Source organism: Spea bombifrons, chromosome 7 (genome assembly GCF_027358695.1).
Source record: "Spea bombifrons isolate aSpeBom1 chromosome 7, aSpeBom1.2.pri, whole genome shotgun sequence".
Taxonomy (NCBI): Eukaryota; Metazoa; Chordata; class Amphibia; order Anura; family Pelobatidae; genus Spea; species Spea bombifrons.
In genome coordinates, this window is record NC_071093.1 from 32,264,051 (window position 1) to 32,285,106 (window position 21,056).

The 21,056-nt window shown below is 39.3% G+C and overlaps 1 protein-coding gene across 1 annotated transcript in view; it reads right to left on the minus strand.

Moving 5' to 3' along the window:
• IQCA1 (IQ motif containing with AAA domain 1) overlaps nt 1–19,522 on the minus strand; it is a 60,287-nt gene extending 40,765 nt beyond the window's left edge. The window contains exons 1-5 of the mRNA XM_053471377.1: nt 19,321–19,522; nt 11,642–11,969; nt 10,941–11,060; nt 5,713–5,904; nt 4,132–4,203 (exon numbers count right to left, since the gene is read on the minus strand). Of these exons, the coding sequence (XP_053327352.1) occupies nt 4,132–4,203; nt 5,713–5,904; nt 10,941–11,060; nt 11,642–11,969; nt 19,321–19,331 (723 nt within the window). The 5' untranslated portion in view covers nt 19,332–19,522. The remainder of the gene's footprint in view (nt 1–4,131; nt 4,204–5,712; nt 5,905–10,940; nt 11,061–11,641; nt 11,970–19,320) is intronic.
• Between the last annotated feature and the right edge of the window lie 1,534 nt (nt 19,523–21,056).

A 21,056-nucleotide genomic window follows, 5' to 3' on the forward strand; every position in this document is an offset into this window, starting at 1 on the left:
CACAAAAATGTAAAAGGGCCACACAGTTATCATATGCTTTAAAGTGCAGACAGAGGGTGGAGGGTTGTTATAAGTGATTAAAATAACCATTAAGCCACTTTTCTGCACAATATCTCAGTGAGAACAACCATCTAGAAGATTTGTGGCAGGATTAGTATGACTACGTTTTGGGAGAAGTCATGTTATTATCTTTAGAAGAAGAACTGGGGAGAGGGGTGAGCTAAGGACAGCGACATAATAAGGTATGTACGTTATACCATACATACTGCAACTTAGCTACGCTTAGAGATCGGGACAAACTTTGAAACTGACCGAAAAACAAAAAAGGAGAGTTTGTATAACAGTATATAAGGGAAACTCCTAATATACTTTCATATCAATTTGTTATCCTTTACAAAAAAATTACTGAAGTAATACTGCAGTTCTTTGGACATGAAAAAACTGCAATACTGCACTTTTACTGCACTATTACTGCACATTTACTGCACTTTTACTGCACTATTACTGCACATTTACTGCACTTTTACTGCATTTGTACTTCACTGTACTTCAGTTTTCCTGCAGTTATTTTTGTACGGAATTACAAATGCAATAAAGCTGCAGTACATTGAAGTACAACTGTAATATAAAAAAGTACAGTAAATGTGCAGTAATACTGCAGCAAAAGGGCAGTACAGTGAAGTACAAATGCAGTAAAACTGCAGTAAATGTGCAGTAAAAGTGCAGTATTGCAGTTTTTTCATGTCCAAAAACTGTAGGATTACTTCAGAAAAACTGCAGTAATTTTTTCGTAAGGGATTGTCCTATTGTTTATGTAATATTTGTTGCAAACATCAGATACATAGTAACTTTATAATTGATTTTTACATTTTATGCAAGTACCTATGATCTTTTGCTATTTAACCACCTGGAAGGATCAGAACATGGTAGTGGTGTACCTCGGGGGGGGGGGGGCATGAGGGGCACAGACCGACCTGGGTGCCACTCATTAGGGGGCTAATGGATCATCCTCTGTATCCTGCTTGCTAGCAATGCGAGCAGGCTTCTGATGTTGAGCACTGGGATATGATGTCATATGCCCCTGGAACATGGCACCGATTATATCACACATGACATAGTGTGCAGCATAACGAAACAAAGTACATATTGTCACAAAGTAGTTTGGCTTCACAGGAGAACCTCCTTAGTACAAATCATTAGCTACCCTTCTGACAATATAAATATGCCATACAGGACAAAGAGGTGTGAGATTCCCATTAAGGATGCCAAGCGCTCTGCACAAACTTCACAACTCTTCTATTTATTTCAAATGATCATTGGTCATAAAATAACCTGGCCTCGATCGCCTATCAGTCACAGAGATTTTAACATTATACCATAACATTATCTATTGATTTATATAGCGCCACCATATTCCACAGCACTAGATAAAAGGTAAGGAGGGCTCTGCTCTACATGTACCATGATTAAGGAAGTAATACTCCTAGAGGGCCGGCACCACAGCCCGCACAACTGAAAGTTAAAGCAACGCCAGATTTAAATGTAGCCGGGCCGTCTGTATTCATTTGGTCTGACTGCCAGGTGAGAATCTGTTCTCTGACATTTTTATAATAGGCTGAACGGGTAATCTGCCGAGAAATCTAACAGGTTTATGAGGTCTGCGCGTTTGTCACTAACCCTCACATTCTATTGAATTTTATTGTTGTAAATGCAAATTATTGTTACTTTGACAGAAACTTGGATTGTGAGACACAATATAAATCACCGCCAATGACCTCAAAATCAGAATATACAAATGTGTTGAAGTAACCATATTTAGCTCGCCACAGCCTGTTATACATTATCCTGAAATGCTTCAGTCCGCACGACAAACACGGAACAAGATTCTTTACAGGGGCCTTTTTCACGAGTGTGCAGAACAGGCACGCGCTTTTAGGACACTTTTAGCTGACGTCTGATCTGCAGTTCTTCACAACTATCGGGAAGCACTAAATCAAGTAACACCGTAATAATTACAGCCTTGTCTCATAATGCAGGCCACATGTAATACTATGACTGTACGACATATTTCATGCCTTCTATATTCCTTACCTAGTCTCTGTTTGTTTTATAACATGTGTTGACAATATTACAGTTATTTCATGTGAGTCCCTACGGGGTTTCCCATTTTGAAACATCCCCCCGTAGTTTCTGTTTTATTGCAGCGCTGTTCTCATCTGCGGCGTTAAATATTTCTAACATACGTGTTGGTGTTAATTCCAAAGCAACCATGTATTATTTTTTTTTGCAGTAACACTTGCTTACCTGCCCCCATTTTGCCTCAGTAAGTGTCAGTGAAAAAATAATTCCACCCTTTTAGTATAAATAACACCTTCGTTATTTCTGCTTCAATACCTCAGCACAAGAAACATAAAATAGTGTTTGGCCTTCTGCATATCACACGTCCCCCACTTTTCTTGCCGTCCTCTCTTTCTTCACTCCCACCCATTGCCTGTCAGAGGAGATTAATAGCCAGGATAACTCTTCCAAGCAGAGTACCTGGACTGGCCGAAAATGTCCCTCATTCCGGATGAGGTGTGTGATGGGACAGATTATCAGTAAAAGTGGAGCAGCTGACTCCCAATCCATCATCGCACACATACACACACTCCTCAGATATTGGCAGCCTGTTATGTGCATCCCACAGGGTTTCTGTTAGGTTTATCTCGCAGCAGGGAGGCTCATAACCTCAGGATCAGCCTCCACTCACAGCTGCCAAACCACTTTCCTCTTCTCACGAAGGCCTCGCACTGGACTGTGCAGGGAAAAGCCGAAATAGTTTAAAATCTGAAGCCTAATCTACGGCTCTACATAAATAAAAGAAAGCACTCAGGCAGGCAACGCTCTTATAGTTATAGTTTGTCTCATAATGTAGGCCACATGTATACCAATGAATTCAAAAACACACATGTGAGCATGGAGGAAAAGCTCACAGACAGATGTATCCACTGTTACCTTCAACTTTTTGTTGCCGTGAAAAGGTAAAAATCCTAGAATTCGCGGAAACCACAAAAAATAAAGGCTCTTGACTTGTGTTTTGTCAGAGATCAAGAGGCACCGGGTATTTTGTTTCCAAAACGAAAGCAGTAACAGTATAACAAGATGGCGTTGGAGCCCTGTGAAGTAAATGAGTAGTAGGTATAAAACTCACGGGCTACTTGAGGTCTGCAGGTAGAACACTCAGAAGCCTTTACCAGACGTACCATTGAAGTGTCCACGTTCAGCCATCATATCTCTTACCATAAATTGTGTTTTTTCACAACAATAATTATCCTTTGTTTAAAATGTATTATACTATGGTTGCTATGTCTTGCTTAAAAAAACTTTTTAAAAGTTATAGAAAAGATGGAGCACAAAAAGAAGAAGCCAGTTGGGCTGGAAGTGCAGAACTGGTTACTAAATACTTCCAGGTGCTTTCGATAAATGTGGAAATGAGTGTATAAAGTTGAAATTGCAAAGCAATACTACAATACGTACCAACCTACCCTTTCAAGTGCTCTATAGTGTCTTTATAATAGAATTACTATAGTGTGACACAGAAAGGGAGAAAAGGCCAGAGTGGTTGAGCATAGATAATTTACATTTACATGGACTGTTGGAAAGGCGGGAATAGTATTGGTCGAATGCCAACCATAAAAAAGGCAATTCATTTATACAGGGGCAAGTAAGAGGAAACACTGCACATGTATGCCACAAGGGGCTACAAATATATTAATAAACATGTCTTAAAATAACACTCTCAAAATGAGCATATGTTGTTTTAAATAAAAAAAAGGATATACTCCTACTGAAAAGAAGAGATGTTTATAAATTCATATATGCAACCATATTCCCTGATGGGGTCAGCCCAGAAAAATTTACAAAGTCCATTCACTAGTCTTTCAATAAATACTTGCTTACAAGGCACAGAATGATAATAATGGGGTCCAACATTTCTTACTTTGGACATTGGAGGAAATAATGTTCCTCTTTGACTCAATCAACATGAAAAGGAGAAAGTGAAGCGTACGTGTGGAGCATGAATGGAATGTTTGTGTTGTACTTGGACACTGTAATCTTCATCTACAGAGGCTTGGCCTCCAGTCAACCTACCATGCCCAGGAAGATCATTTCCTCTTCTCTGTGTTGCTTGGTTTTCTTCCTTTGGATATAGCCTTTCCAGACCTGCGGTGCGAACGGAAAGTCAGTAAGAATACAGCAGTAATGGAGGCCGTTTCCTGAGTTGCCACATGAACAAGGATGTCAGAACACGCACAGGAAGGGAATGTGAGGTGAAGAAGGACAGGGATGAGGTTGATTAAAGAAGCATTTTTCACATTATGCTTCCATTATACATATTTTTTTATGAAATGGGTTTATATTGTTTGTTGTGGTTAGCTCTTCATTTGGTTCATGCTTTTAATGTAATAAAACGCAAAATAGACAGTGGCTTCCCCATTCTCTACATCACTAACAAGTCGTTGTATTGCAGCATAAGGTGAGCTGTAAGTTAAAATACACCTTAGTAGAGCCACATTTACAAAACACTGAACCAATGAGTCATTTTGGGTTATTCACTTGTTCAGACTTTGCTGGTGGGTTATGGTTTAATTTCACCAACTTCACTATAGACTGTCAAGGGCCAACCCCAGACAGCTTTCCTTGCAAGAAGGGTTGAACTCTAAGGTATAATTGGAGAGTATAATGAGAGATTCCTTGAAAGCCATCTGATATAACTGCACATCATCCTGAGCTAATAGCCCTTAATGCGGGATAAGCTCACTGGGGTTGGCCTGTCGTAATGTATAGTGAAGTCTGGCAGTTGCAATGTTCAGCCCTCCTGTATGCCCCAGTTTAATGAATAACTCAAAATTGGGCTGTTGGAGAAGCCTTCTTCCTTTAGACAAGTAGACTACCAGTAATTGCTCAGCTCACTCATGAAAGGACACTGTTTTAAAAGTTTTCATCATAGAAACACAGAAACATAAAGTTTGAAGGCAGGTATGAACAATTTGGCCCATCTAGTCTGCCCCAAACCTTATTTGCTCCTTGGCCTCACCTTATAATCCCCTCACTGTATTAACATCTACTACATCTGCTGGAAACCTGTTCCACTTTTCCAACACACTTCCTTACGTTACATCTAAGAATCTCAGCCTCTAGTTTAAGACTATAACCTCTTTTTAGAAGATCAGAACATTCCAACTGCATACATGGTTGGTGAACAGCGGGGTTCTGGCCTACTGCTGCTGAGAAAAGCAATAGGATTTGCACACCTGTCTCTCACTCTGCCAGTGAACTCTTCTCCACTCATACACTCATACATTCCACACATTCACTTCTGAAGTTTGGCTCTCTAACCTTTGTATTAGGTCCCCAGTGGGCAATTATATGTGAGGATTAGGTCAATTAACCATTTAATAATAATAATCATAAAAATCCCACTACAGGGCTGCCATCACTCTTAGTGGGATATGATTTAAATATCTGTAAAAATATTCACACACTAAGCTGCACATGGCACGCGCTTGCTCTCAACAGCTCTACAAAAATGGGTCCATTGTATGTCAATGGAAAAATAGCATGACACTAGTGACTGACAGAGGGTTATTGCTGCTGATACAACGTCAAAAAATGAATGAGGTGAAAAACACATGCGATATGTAACACAGAGTGCCAGAGAACCCGTCTCACCTTCTGGATGCGCTCTGCAGCCACCTCAGGGTCTAGTGATATCTCTCCTTGCAGTTTGGCAAGTCTCTCTCTCTTCTCTTCTTCTTGTATTTCCTTCATGAACTTGGCTCTCAGACGCCCCTGACGAGCCCTCTCTGATACCTGGATAACACGTATAGCTTCTTCCAGAGACATCGCCTTCAAGGCTTTCACCTGAGAAAAGGACGCAGGAGATGTAAACGCTAATGCCAGAGACCACATTCACAATCAGCCATATCGTATAAGCTATGTAAGAGTCCAATAAGAGATTCAGGCACAAATATCTCCAAAGAAAGAATTGTGTGTCCCTTAGGACTCTATCTCTGGGAAGGTAAGAGGTAGGTCAGGTATGAGTGGTATGTTGCCTTGATGCCTACATCTTTAGCTGATATATGTACATTAGTTATGGATTGAAAGTACATTTGTCTAACACACTGTATGCTACAGATTATTTTTTTGATAGTCTTGTGTAAATTTTGAAAGGCACTACGCAAATCCTTTGTGCTACATAAATGTAATGACAATATTATTAATAATAATCATTATTATTTATAATATTGTATAATTATAATTATTGTTTATAATATTGTATTAATTATAACAATAATAATAGTAATCATATTAAATTAGTATAATAATTATTATAAAAACAACAGCGATAATTAAAATAAATTATCATACATTTTAATATTTGTATAAATTTATAATAAAAGCACATAATAGAAGTGAGAATTAAATACAAGTAGCTTTGAGAGACGTGGACATATAATACCCATAATCAGCCACCAAGAAGCATGTCTGTACACACCTTTTACGTCCGTTAGGAAAAAAGCAGAACGTCTATTTATGAGTGTGTTAGAAGAGATTGATTTGGTTTTTATTAGGACTTGGTTTTATTAATCATGTTTGCTTCACTTCTCATTTCACCCTTTCCTCCCAATAATAAAACAGTGGAAGATATTTAAACAAACTGACACAAAATTATAAGGAGCGCCTGGAAGATCAGGGATCAAACCGATATTTCCTGTCTTATGCCAGGGGAGTTATTAGTACATAGGATTCCTGAAACAGCGGAGAGAGGATTAATGATCAGCCTGCTTCCCTGCAGTTACAAATCTTTACAAGGAGTCTCACTGACCTGGGCTCCAGACCTCTTTAAACCACTTAACCCCTGCACCACCAGGTGAATTAATGGCTTGTAAAGCACTTACCCATAAACCTAACTCCCTCTTTTAATGAAAATGATTAGCTCATTTAAGAAAAATGTCTCCCGTAACGTGCCCATCAGTGGCACAGGTCTAAACGCAAGCCCCGTTAACAGGACCTTATGCATCTCCCATACCGTACATATCTCCTGCGTTCATTGCCTGCTGATAAGGCAGTATGATTGGTATGTGCGTGCTGGTTGTTTGTCTTGCAATGATTTTTATTGATGGTTTTTCACCACTATAATAGTCTGAGCTTCTGCTGCCATGACTATGCTGGCCATGTAGCTAGGAGTTCCCATTGCGTTTTGTGGCGTGTTAGTTTCACGTATGTAATCTTGTTTTTGTAGCTTGTTTCTGACGATTTTCCTTCCAATATACGGTAATGATAGCCTGCAATGTCACTGCCCAACAGCAAAGGCTCCCATGAATTTTTATTAAATGCTGGTAACTGCGAGGGTTCCGGCTGATAATGAGCACCAGATGGGAATGGAGTGAGAAAGTACTTGGTAATAGACCTGGAGGTGAGTGGGCTCTAGTTTTACAAGAGAACTGGCCGGCAGAAAGTCTAGATTAGATAATTAGAGGTATGTACAAAAAATGACTTGGGAAAGAGGTCTTATCACCACAGCCTAGTCTGTTTTATGAAGAATTGGACTGATTGCAGTTGTGGAGGAGAGTCACTATCTCAGTGGGCCAAAAGTAAGCAATCCCTGGTACTCTAAGTCTAAAAACTACAACTCACATCATCCTCCAGCAAAACGGCAAACTACAGTAGTTGCCGTTTGCACAATGTCAAGGTCAAAAGTTGCCGCTAACACAAGTAAGATATAGCAGATTTCCATCATGATTTACTCAAACAATGCTGGCTCGTAACATATACAATGTGAAGAATAATGATATTATGCACATTCTGCTTATATTTCAAACATATTTGCTACCCTGCCAGTTTATATACAAAATGCAGGTTTTGGCATCACACATATGCTTTTAGTATAAAGGCTATAAATAGGTTTTCCTGAGCTTTCTACTACAGAATAATAATAATGTGCATCTTTACACTTCCAGCGCTCTTATTTCATTCCAGCTTTGCGGTTAGTTCTCTGCAAGCTGTTATCTGTTAGTGGCGCGTGCAAAACAAACCTAGCCGGCAATTAAGTTATTCACTAATCCTCGAGCTGGTCTGAGTTAACGTCATGATGATGAAAAATACTTTGCACCCCCGGTGACCTCATACTTGTGACACTGAATGGTCCCTTTGACCAAAGCTTCACTGGTTTAGTTTTTACGGAGAACATTTGATTACGGGTGAACTTGGTATGAACTTGCTTCTACTGTGTTCACTGACAGCTTTCTTCCAAGTTCATCTTAAGAGACATTAAGATACTGAATTCATCAGCAGAATTCCTATTGATCAACCAAAATCTGCCCCCCGAGGACAGCATCCTGTTAACCCTTTATGCGGAAGAGTTTAACGTTCTAAGCACCCCTCTCTGGCCCAGATTTAGTACCAAGAACATCAATCTTCAAGTAGAATGCAATAGTGGAAAAAAATGAGATAAAAACTGAAATATTTTGAAACAGATTAATTAACTGACTTAAATGTATCACTGCTGCTTGTTTTAATCTCATTTTGACCACTGCAATCTACGTAAGGATTGCTATTCAATTAATTTGGATCGAATGCCACGAATTTCCTCTGCCATACAGAAAATGGGTAGATGTGACTTTATGTTGTATTATAACGTCTCAATCTGGAATCTGATGAAGCTCTGTAACTGTAATGGAAGGTAGGCACATATTGTACCATTTAAGTAGCTACCACTTTGAGATTATAATAATCTGGAGAACATCAGGGACAGAAGGCATTTGGGCCAAATATCAAAAATCTGAAAATCTAAGACAGGTGGTATGCATGCACCGGCAGATCTGGAATCATTATACCAATTTAATTTATGCCTCTCCAGCAGGGAACATCAGTAAGGTACAGAACACATGCTTCTTCAAAGCTTTCCCTGCGGCATGGATCTGCCCTCCAGCATAACACAAATGTGGAAACACAGAAGCATCCCCCATTAACACACATAGTTTTCCATCTAGTGCATAAATCTTCCCTTTAAAGGGAAACTATCACCTTCACAGCTTTTTAGCATTGATGGATGCTACTCATAGTTTGTGCTTTTTGGTTTTTTTTATTGTATTTTTATTTGTATTTGGTTTAGAAGCATTGAACAATCTTTCCTGTGAAAGATGAGATTTGTGGCATAAAGGGGCAGGTTTAGCATATTTATTTTCTATCCACTCAAACCAACCACCTACCACCAAAGAGGAGCAGTAAGTTTGCAAAATGGAATCAGATACTTTGGGTTTTGAGAGTAAATGGAAACCTTTGTGGCCGTTTTAACAAAGAGTAGTTTCTCCAAAGCCAGAAGTACCTTTGAAAACCTCTGGGGATTTCCCGCTCAAACTCTATAAAGGCCAATTTGCTTTGTTATCCAAATCTTGTACCCTAGTGTGCTGTATCAGCGTTGTGTGAAGCTCAATGAGCAATCAGGGCTGTGTAAAGAAAATATGGCGACAATGCTATATATCTGTAGCTATATATTTGAGCAGCTTAACCCCTTAAGGACAATGGGCGGTCCCTAAACCCATTGAAAACAATGCATTTTGAGCCCGTACATGTACGGGCTTTGTCATTAAGGGGTTAAGGAGCTCAGTGGGGTTATAAGATGTATTTGTGGGTAAACTTTGTCAATGGTCCATTAGTGTTTAAGTAGTTTGATTAATATTGTTGTTACCACTACTCAATAGCATATATTATTTATTTTCATTACGCTATCACTCGTATCAGTACCTCTAGACCAGATGCCCTGAAGGGTTTTGTACACCTTTTTTGCCTGAAAAGACCGATAGGTTTATTTTATTATTTACATTACAAATTCAAAGTGTAATCAACTGCATTCGCAGTCCCCACACCCTGCTCTAAAATGCTATAAATTGTACTGTACATCATAGAAACATAACATTTCATGGCAGGCCAGAACCAGTTTGCCCAGTCTATGCCCTATAACCCCCAACCCTTAATCAGTTCTTGGTCTGGTCTTGAATTCAGGAAAGCTTTATGCCAACTCCATGTTTGTTTAAATTCTCTCACTGTTCAATTTATTTACCACTGTCTCGGTAAAGGCATTGCATAGGAGTCTGACCCTCTAAGATTAGACTATGATCTCTTGTCCTAATGTTTACACTCCTTGGAAATACACTTCACTCTTATACTCAACGTATACCAGATTGTGAGCTACCAAGAGCTGGTGCCTTTCTCCTCTTCCTGCACCAGTATCTATCTATCTATCTATCTATCTATCTATCTATCTATCTATCTATCTATCTATCTATCTATCTATCTATCTATCTATCTATCCATGTTAATATTCACTGTCCCCTTGTAATAAGTGAATCTGGTGACACTCTATAAGTAAATTTAAGTTCAATTTAAATGGATCTGTTTATTGTATTTAAATGTCATATCAATTTGACTCTATCCTCCCCCAAGCTATTTTGAGCTTATTTAGTCTTTCCTAATAAATTTTATCCTGAAAGCCGTTTCAGCCGAACTATCTCCAGAATATTGAAATCCTTCTGGAGATGGGGTCTCCAGTACGATACACAATACTCTAGATAAAATCATTGCATGACAGCACACAGATGCCAACCTGAGCTTCTGCATGCTAGGTGGACCTAAGCCTCCGGTGGGACAGATACTCTTCCATATACTCTGGTCCTCCTTGACTGTTTCTAGCATGATGTCACAGGACATAACTTTATCTACTCCGTTCCATTATTCAGTTCTGTCCCAGCAGTGATATGGGGTAGAGATTAGAGTGAGAAATCATGGGGCCCACTAAAGACTTTCGCTCACTTACTACATAGCTGAATACATCAGAAAAAAAAGAGTTTGTTTACGTGACTGAGAAGAATAATTATTTTTATTATTTTTTAGCTTACTGCGTCCACGTCCTTGGCTCCATTCCGCTCCAGGATCTGGGAGAGTATTCGTTCTCGATCCCTTAGCACTTTCATCTTTTCTTTAATGAAGTATCTTGGGATGGGAATATCAAGACATTCCTGGGGGAAGCAGAAAGAACAGGGCTGCCGTTGGTGCAATAGTAAATGAATCAAGGGAGTAAAAGTTGCCGCAGGACATGCCAGTGCATGGACTTCTGCGCGCTGAGCTAGATTATTGCTATTATAAATTTATGGAGGTTGTATTGAAAACATGATGAAAATAGAACAGTAGCCTAGAAATTGGCAAAAGACATGGACTACTGCTACTTTTTCAATATGGGATTCACATCATGTCTGTCCAACTAATTAATTCCCATTCTCTGTTTTGTGAAATTGCCTCAAAAATAATGTATACAATATATATATATATTAATAATTTATTTATGCACAGTTCCATTTTTTCATTACTTTGCTGTTCTTTCTAGCTGAGCTGTTTCTCAGCCTAGGGCCAGCCATAAGGTTTCTAGTCCCCTGGGTGATCTATATCATGCCCCTCCTGAACACACTTGCCTGAAAAGCTATAAAGATAACATAGTAGCTCCGAGCTGTCCTACAGATGTGGGAGAATACAACTAACCCCATTACAACAGCTGATGAAGGGGGAAACTTCATACTACAAGATTATTTAACTCAACACTCACAGGTCCCATTTTCAAATCCTGTAGAATGTCATCAAAGTACTGAAACTCTGAGATCTCCAGCTCCACCAGCTCATTCTTTAATTCCAATATCCGTCCCATCACACCATCCAGCACAGTCCTAATCAACCGTCTCTTCTGGGGATGTGCTATCTGATCGTGTGCCAGCTCCAGGTTACGGAAGATCTGCACATATCGAATGTACAGGGTGCCAAGCTGCTGGGCTACTGCCATGCGATCTTTCTCTGGCTTTGCGGGCACAGCTGCCATCTCCTGCTGGAGGAGCAGCCCGAGGTCCTGCTGGGCCTCAACCCACATCTTGTTGTAGAACCTAATGGCAGAAAGACAGAAGTTGCGGCTAAGAGTATGCATATTAAAACAGAGATCAATGTTTTTCAAAAAAACTTTTTTTGGTTAATGTTTTCATATGCCTTGGTAGCTATGGCTCAAGAAATAATACAGAATAATGATTTTCATATTACACTATTAAAGTTTATCTAACCAGTTTATATCCAACTTGTAGTTAAAACTGCTTATCTCATCTTACTCTGTATGTGACTTTTATTTATATGCTTTTTATTTACCGTATATGCTTCTTAGGAAGTGGAATTTTATAGCACTCAAGTGCCTCAAACAACTGTACATCTCTGGTTTAGAAACCAAGCCCTGCTATCCTCGGTTGTCCTTTTGATGTGAGACTTTTGAGTCATACTGACTGTGTATGCCCTGCCTGGTTAATCAACATGCCTCATATGCTAACGCATGCTAACATTATATATAACAGGCATCCTTTGTTGCACATTTAGAAAGTTAAGGGGTAAAAGATTTCATCCATCTGAATATTTGGGCCAAGTAAAACTTTTATTGTCGTAACTGGGTATTTTGTTCTAGGTTCATTTGTATTTCAATGTTTGCTATAATTTTATACATTGCTTCCGAAAGTGTTATTTATTAGGCTTCCAAAAACCTTATTCTTCACAAGAGCTTTTATTGCATGGATGGGAGTTTATAATCTGGGGATAAGAAAGAACAAATCATACATCTCTTGGGCACACCATGGGGGTATGCATGACTGCTAAGCCATGCACATTAAGAAGTCCAATGTCCAATGTGCCATAAAAAGGTCCATAGTCCTGTTCAGGATGGAACCGTGTGAAATTGAGTGTGACCGCTTGCATGATTATTTAGTTGCATGCTTACGGAGCACAAAGAAGCACATGTGAAGATCTGTGAAGGCTTCCCAGGCACATGCATACAGATGGTTCATTCTGGCAGCAAATAGTTACCCCCACTGATCTGCTGGGACATGCTTCAATGAAGAGCTGGGTTACTACTTCACTTTTATGTCATTGACATTTAAAGGTTAAAGATGTCAAGTTTCTGAAGTGTAAGTGACCCTTTAATAAGGTCAGCAGCCAAAAACAATATTTGAACTCCATGTCAGGTAACTCTTTAATCCAGCCTGCAGTTCTGGCCTCTTTGCCACTTTATGTTTGATGGACCTAGGCAACCCTTGCTCTACACATACTTTGCTTAAAGCAATTCACATGTACTCGCTGCCAAATTATATTACCTTCTCGTTATTTTGGTTTCAAAAAAATAGAGCTGCTCCCTGTTTCTTACTTATGGAATCACACTGCTAATCACAATAGACGTTATATAATTCTTCTCGGTCTGGTTGGTTTATGCAATAAAGTTCCATGTGTTGCGTGCATCCCAGCTGTATCTCACATAAGACTCCACCGCCAGACATTGGGATGACCATAGAATGGTCCGACTAAATGTTAATTCGCTGAACAATCTGTTTAATGTAATGATAGACATTTTATCACAGGTATATAACTGAGCCCTAGGTGTGATACGGTCTTACATCAGGAGGAAAAAGAGGGTCTCGGGCATTGGAGCTCAGGAGCTGCCACCACTGTGTACCTAGAAAGAATATGCCACTGCCTGATGATTTATAAACTCTGCTACTGACCACAGGATGTCATCAAAAAAGAAGCACAAAGAAATAATTGCATTTAATATTATCACGTCAGATGCTCAAATGATTATTTTTCTCTTTTTATTCTAAATCTATATAAAGGAATTAATATAAACAGCAATTTGGGCCAATGGCATTTATTTAATAATAAATCCACTTAAACGTATGAGATTAAATCCTGCATTTTGGCCATAAAAGTTAAACGGGGCATAAAGACAAAAAGACTAATACAGATGCATTGTGCTATTGTGTGCGATTAGTGCACATGGCAGCTGCACATATCCGAACTCAATAGCTAGGTTGGAAGGGTAATTTATGGGCACTAAACATCTTGTGTTGAGGGGGGCTGAGAACACATATCTGGAATGGGCCCTGGTATCACCATGGCACCAGCTTTGTTTAAGAATAATAATTAAGCTGGCACTGCCTCAGCTAGGAGGGTCTTTGGGCAGCTTTAATGTGAAGACAACTTGCCCTGCCAAACACCTTCTCTCTTAGCGCTGTGAGGCCGAGAAGGCTGGCTGCTTCACCTCAACGTACCCTGGCAGAGGCGACCTCCTCGGGCACTTTGGATAAATCTTTACCAACATTTGCCCGAGAAGACAATGACATGATTAAGAATACATCCACAAGTGTCACCCTAGAGTCATCTTTCAACTGAGCTATTTGTTGAAGAAAATGGTGACAAATGGCTTAATTCTATGCAATTAATTTTACAAGAACACCAATGAGAGTGAATATGCAACATGTCTTTTCATAGTGAAGAATTATTTATAATTATTATTAGCCGTAGGATCACTTTGTAGTAATTTAAATATGGGCTTTTTTAGCAAAGAAGAATAAGTAGTAAAATAATTCACTATGAGCACAGGATTAGTTATAGATTGTTTATCCAGTGAGAAATCAGATTGCCTTTTGAGGAGCATTTCCCCATTATGAGACACAATTGTGAAATTGGTTCAATGGGGGGGCTTTGCCATCCTCAGGAAACAGATCAAGGTTGAACTTGATGGACGTGTTTCTTTTTTTAACCTAAATGACTATGTTACTAAGTAATATTTAAAGAGACCAGGCTCATTCAGTAGGGGAATAAAGTCAAATGCATGAAGAGATCTGGATACTGTTGTGCAGGGAGGACATGCTACCTCTTGCCTTGGGCCAGTGACGATAGTAACATATAAGCATTCACATACAAGTTATACACAAGAAGCATCAAATTATTTATCAGTAATTTGTTTTGCGCAAGCTGACCAACAGAGGACCCAGAGAAGTCCTCATGAGGTCCAAAACACTCTATGGCCTATTTCAATATAATATACCTTGTCCAAATGTATAATTGTCTTGGGCTCCTACACCAAGACCCAGGCTGATATAAGCCAAGGTCCAGCCAACCATTAATGGTATTCACCAACAATATTTCTGAATTTAACATTGCATTTATGAGCACAGCTAAGCACTACCAGACAGGGCTGAGTTTCACAAAGAACACCAAGGCATGGAGAAAAGCTTGACTTGTGGGTAAGTAACAGAAACCACACGGTAGGAAGGAAAAAGGCTTCAAATGTGGGATTTCAAGCCCGGCCAGGAATGTGCAGCCTAGCGCGTTCTCTCAATGCTTTTATGAATGCACCTGCTTGCACAGAAGGCAATCCGTGCCACGCCGTGGAACCACCAGACTGTCGGTGCAGTTACTGCTGTTTTAAAAGTATTGGTTTCATGGCACTAAAACCAAGTCGTTATCACAGAAACTTCTCAGATTACCCATGTTATTGACAGCACAAATACAAATACTTAAATGCTAGTAGTATTCCTGACTTTCACGGACAGGATCAGACACAGATGCCAGACATATAAAGAAGCAGTAAATGTTGGCATTCTGTGATTCGATCCATATTATGTTCTGGTGCTGCTGATCCCACCCCAACTCTGTCAAGCTTATACCTCGGTGAACCAGTCCTGGCCACGAAACAGGAGAGGCACAAGCCAGATTGCTGAAGATGCTATTCTACCTACCCATTGTACTACCATGATTCCTTTAAGTTTCACGAAATAATTATTTAATCAAGTTGGGTAAATGCTTTAGGTCAGCAGCATGGGGAACATGATGAAGCCAGCTTGCTTCCGGCGAAACGCATGTCAGGTTTATGGTAATAATCTCCGGGGTTAGCATAAAAAATGTAATATACGGTCTTTCCCACCCCAGAGATGAAACACTTTGCTTTTTATTAACCTTGGCAGACTGGATGTAGAGCCGAGTTAATAGTATATATTTTTTGCCAGAGTTCATGGTTAATGTCGTTATATTGGTATATAAAATGCAGAAATTTATTTACATAAAATGCAAAAATCTGGTTACAAAGAAAAACCATTAACCACATCCCTTGATCTTTTTAAGCAGCATTATAGCCACGGATCAATTGCTAGTCCTTTGTGTTTTAATAGCGAATTAATAAAAGTACATTTTTATATTCAGATTTTTCTGTTTGTTAACGGAATTCATTTCTGGCATAGAGGTTTATTCACTAAACGGCGAACATCAGGTGAAATGCCGTCCGATAAAAATTCTTTACCTAAGCGTATTAACCATGAATTACAAAAGGCAAACCCATGACCTTTCTGTGGATTTGGAGAAAAGGTGACTCTGCATGGACAGAACACAAAAAAAGAAATTCCTCCGGATATTGATATAAATAGCCTTTTCCTTCACGTCTATAAATATAACATAAAATCGTTAGACATTTACAAGCTTCTGCTGCTTTTCCAGAGGTGTTTGTGAACACAGATAATGTAAGCATCGTTATCTCCTGCTAATTATTCAGTAATAACTTCAGTTGACACTTCCAACATTTGCCGTCAGCTCAGAGCCAATATACATTAATCATGATCTTGTAAGAAATCGAAATTATTGGGGATTTGCAGCCTTTTAATACCATAGACAGCTTACCATCTATGTAAAATGTTCAAATGTAAGATGTTTAACATCTATGTAAGACTGCGAGGCCAAGGTCATACTAATAATATGCAATTATTTCATTATCGCACTTATAGGGTATTGGTTAAAACTGATGTTTTTTTGAATAGTTAACTTACGTTATCGTTTATTGCCCCCAATGTCTAGGACATTATGATGCAGTTACATTTTGAATCAGTATACACTTCGGCTTATGGTGTATGTGTGTATATATAATACGTATGCAGTTATGTCCTTTCCAGCAATAAAGAAGTAATAAGTACCTCTGCATCACTGCCTATTATAACCCATAGAAAAGAGCCGTTTAACAGTGAGTGCCCTAATGATCCATAATTTCTCCAGGTTAGACATAATACAAGGCTTATATGCAGGGAAGATTAGTCATAAAGGCTTAATCTACTGATTCTTGCCTATTAAACAAATCTGGCGTGTCGCGGAATTGCTGTCGAATAATGAGGCAGAACGCTCCTGATCGCTAGACACATTTCACCTTTAAAAATAACTCTGGCAAATCTTTCTCGGCTCTCGTTGAATTAATGGATGCAGCATGCGTCCCGTGTTCAAATCTCCTCATTCCCAAGAAGGATGAGAGAAGAGTGGAGTCTTACGGAAACATAACCAGCGTGAAGGGCAATGAACTTATTAAAAGCCCCATTGAGGAGTGTGGCTGCAGCACATTAGATCCTCAAATGCCCAGAGAGCCTAGTGGACGGTGTCTGCTCAGTGAAACATAATGTTTTTAGATAGTCTGATAAAGTGCATCAGATGGTTATAGAATTGAGTGATTGTCAGTATAACTCTATAAATCACACCTGTACACCACGCTAGGCTGGCAAATTCCTACCATGGAAGTGAACGTACTCTCTGTTCACAGAAGTGTGTCAGAGGAGATGAGATTAATGATCATTGGATTTCTTGGTCCAAATGTAGTCAATCTGTTAGGCGAAGGTGCAAAGTGTGCATATGTAGGGACTAATGGCCCAAACACAGCAGTTTAGTCTACTTTATGCCGTCAACACACGACGTTGGTCAAAAGGATCACAGCTGACACGAGGATAGCTTCATACCCAACATGACAGCATCCTAAAGGGATCATTGTCTCTTTAAAAAGAATGGTTCTAGAAAATCTTAAGTGAATTGTTTGGCTATACGTAGACCTAAGGCACATACCATAGCTTAAGGGTCTCTGTGTTCCCTTAAGTACTCCCTTGGGACTTTTTGGAAGAGCCGGAATCTATCTTGCTGCCCCCAAAACGCATGTGATAAATGACAGCAACTTCTCATGAAGTTACAATTATCCCAGCTCCTTCCGCTACATGGTCTTTGTTACACACCAGTCTGCCCGTTCATTCCAAGGGCTGTATGTTCTGAATGAAAAAGCAATTTTCCCATATTATTTATCTGTCATCATGCAGGACTGGAGTGTGTAACGTACGTGATGGAATGTTAGGAGAAGCCTGGTGGAAAATGATGTCCCAGATCATCAGTTACCCGTAAATTCACATCTCTGGCACTAGAACGTCTGCTCTCAAATGTCAGGCCAGCAGACACAGAAGAAGTTTAAACTTTTAATCTTGAAAGATAGACATCAGGTACCTCTATCCCAAATCTAAAACAAGACCAAGGACTGATGACGGTCTGAGTCTTTCCATCAGGAAAATGGGCAGACCAGATGGGCCAAATGGTTCTGTTTCCATCTTACTAATGCCATGTGGATTTCTTTATTTAAAGTTATGTTAGTAAATTCAGTTAACCGAGTTATGAAATGATGGGAGCACAGACAGGGCCCAGTCAGGGCGTAAAAGTGCATGACCATTTAGCTCTACACACATAGTGGTTACATACAAAACTATGGTCTTAGGCTAAATATTTTCAAATTGCCCTCTTTGCCAGCCCTCCTGTGCCTGGGACCTCCAGTGAGCTCAAAATCCCTTTAATTCCATGCTTTGTGAGTAGCAAATGTATCAGTCAATTTTATTTTTAAATTCTCCTTTTATTTACGTTTACAAATAATTCCATAGAGGACTGTATACAGTAATAGAATTTAGTATTAAAGACAAGGTGCTTTTATTACATCTTCTTCCAATAAGCCTCATTTATCCGCTGCCACCTTTTCTGTGCGTTTAACTGGCAGTTCCACATACATCCGCCAGGGTTCAATACCAACACGTTAATTGGACGCTTAATCATTCTATAAATATAAACCAAGCATATAAAGTCAAACTTATTTTTAGTTCTCCTATCAGTTAATGACATAAATGTGTATTTAAATAAATGTGTATATGTTGTAACATAAAAGGTCACACATGATTGTTTCAGGAAGATGAAACACATAGAAAGGCTTATGCTGTGAACTATAATTCCCATCATGCTGGAGCTTTACTAGCCTAGACGTTTGCTTTCCTACTAATGAAGTTGTCCTAAAAATGGATTTATAAATAAAATACCATTGTGTACATTTTTTTTGGCCATCACTCTAATGATGCATGGCACAAACTATTTTTGCTACATTAATTTTGTATTACAATACCTTAAGGGGACAGAATATTCTACTTGTGTCTTTTCAAAGTGAAAGTTGTATAAAGTGTATAAAAATAATAAGACATTATGACATTATAAGACATTATGAGCTGTTAGGAATGAAATACAGAGTTGGACTTTAAAGCTGAAAGCTTCTCTAAAACATATAATTACAAAAAAAGAAAAAAAGTAAGGGCATGTACTTACCTGTGAGACATGGCTTCTGCATTAGATTACTCAGATTTCCAGGAAAAATAATATATCAAACACTCCAGCTTCAACTGATGAATAAAAAAAAACAACAAATCAATGCGGAATTATGGAACTTTTCTATAAAACTCCCAAAAATCGATGTAATTTATTGTTTATAAAACAGAAGCAGTGGGACATCGTATGCTTTTGGTATCACTGTGCTGCTGGAGTTTGTTTGTTGGTTGCCATGGAGACAGGACTCTCTTTGCTAATTAGTAGTACAGGCAACCACAAGGCATTGGAAGGGGCAGGAACGTGATCTATGACTTGGTACACCTTGGTAGTCGTATTATGGGCGCGTGGGTATTATTATGGGTGCTGTAAGATAGGTGATTAGGAAAGGGTTAACTGTTCCGATCCTCGGACTTGGAAGGGTTTTAGAAGGAAAATACAGTGGGGATCGTGTGAATATTCTGCTAATGCGATCAGGGGCAGATACAGTAGAATAGTAATAGTATATTTTGCGTTTATATGCCCTTCTAGAATGCTCCATGTTTTCTTGTATAGCTGTTAACCGGGAATTATTCGGATACAGATCGGACCCGAAGCATTATTGCGGAGTAAACAGTGAATTACGTGGTGTAGTGCCTTAAACTGTACATGTTAGTAGTTGATGCAGGGATCCGGACCAGGTTAGCTACGGAAGTCTCAACCTTACAGTATGCGATCAATTGCGTCTAGGGGGGTGACTCGGCTTACTGCGCATGCTCATTATGGAGTTACGAACTGTTTCTATGGACTCTTTTCCCTTAGCAACGAGCTGGGCCTAGTTAAATTACTAATAGGGGACGCTGAAATGTCACTTTTTGTTTTGCTAACTAACATCACTGCAGAAAACAAGTGTTTTGTGGCATGGTGTGTATATTTCTCCTGTGGGCAGAAATAGGAAACAGGGGACTTCAATACAGAGTTCAGTTTTGATCAGTTTTATACCAAATTTTTGTTTTAAATATAAAATGAATATGATTAATGAGTCTGAGTTTGTAATTTTTCAACTGAAAATGATGCATTGTTCATAAATAGGGTACACTCCATACTATAACTTAAAACCAGCATACGTTTTTTATTCTAATACCCATAGAAAAAAAGAAATGAAAGTTTTAATGTAGTATTTTTTACATCCCTCTCGATAGTGTCCAAAAAGGAATACTTTTTGCTGTGGCCTTATGTGAGTTCCTGAGAATAGCCGGTTTTATAATTGGGGAAAGGCATCTGGAAAAACGGGGTTTTTTTTTACATAAATGCATTTATTAACATACGCTACATGCTCTTTGGTGTTTATGTGCACTTTATTGTGGTTGTTAGGGCCCGGAGACACTTTGATATACATTTTGAGATTCTCTGCTTCAGAAGGAGAAGAGACAGTCGATTTGGTTGCCAACGAGGAACTGTACATCTTAAAGTGGTGCACTCTGTGCACATAAAAAACAGAGAATCTGAGGTAGAAAGAGGTACAGAGCAATTTTGTTCCCAAAAGAGGGTCTTTCCTGATTTTCAGGCACCCTCCTGGTGTCTCTGGGGTCTGTTCAACAGCCCCACCTTTACAGGCAGTGTGGAGCATGAGCCGGGTGGGGAGATCCTCTCATGTGGCCCGACCACCCAGGGAGGTAAAATTCAGTGGAGGTCTGTGCCTCCATTGAAGCTCCCTCTTGGCCTCCTCGCAACTAGCACCATGAGGTGGCTAATTGGGT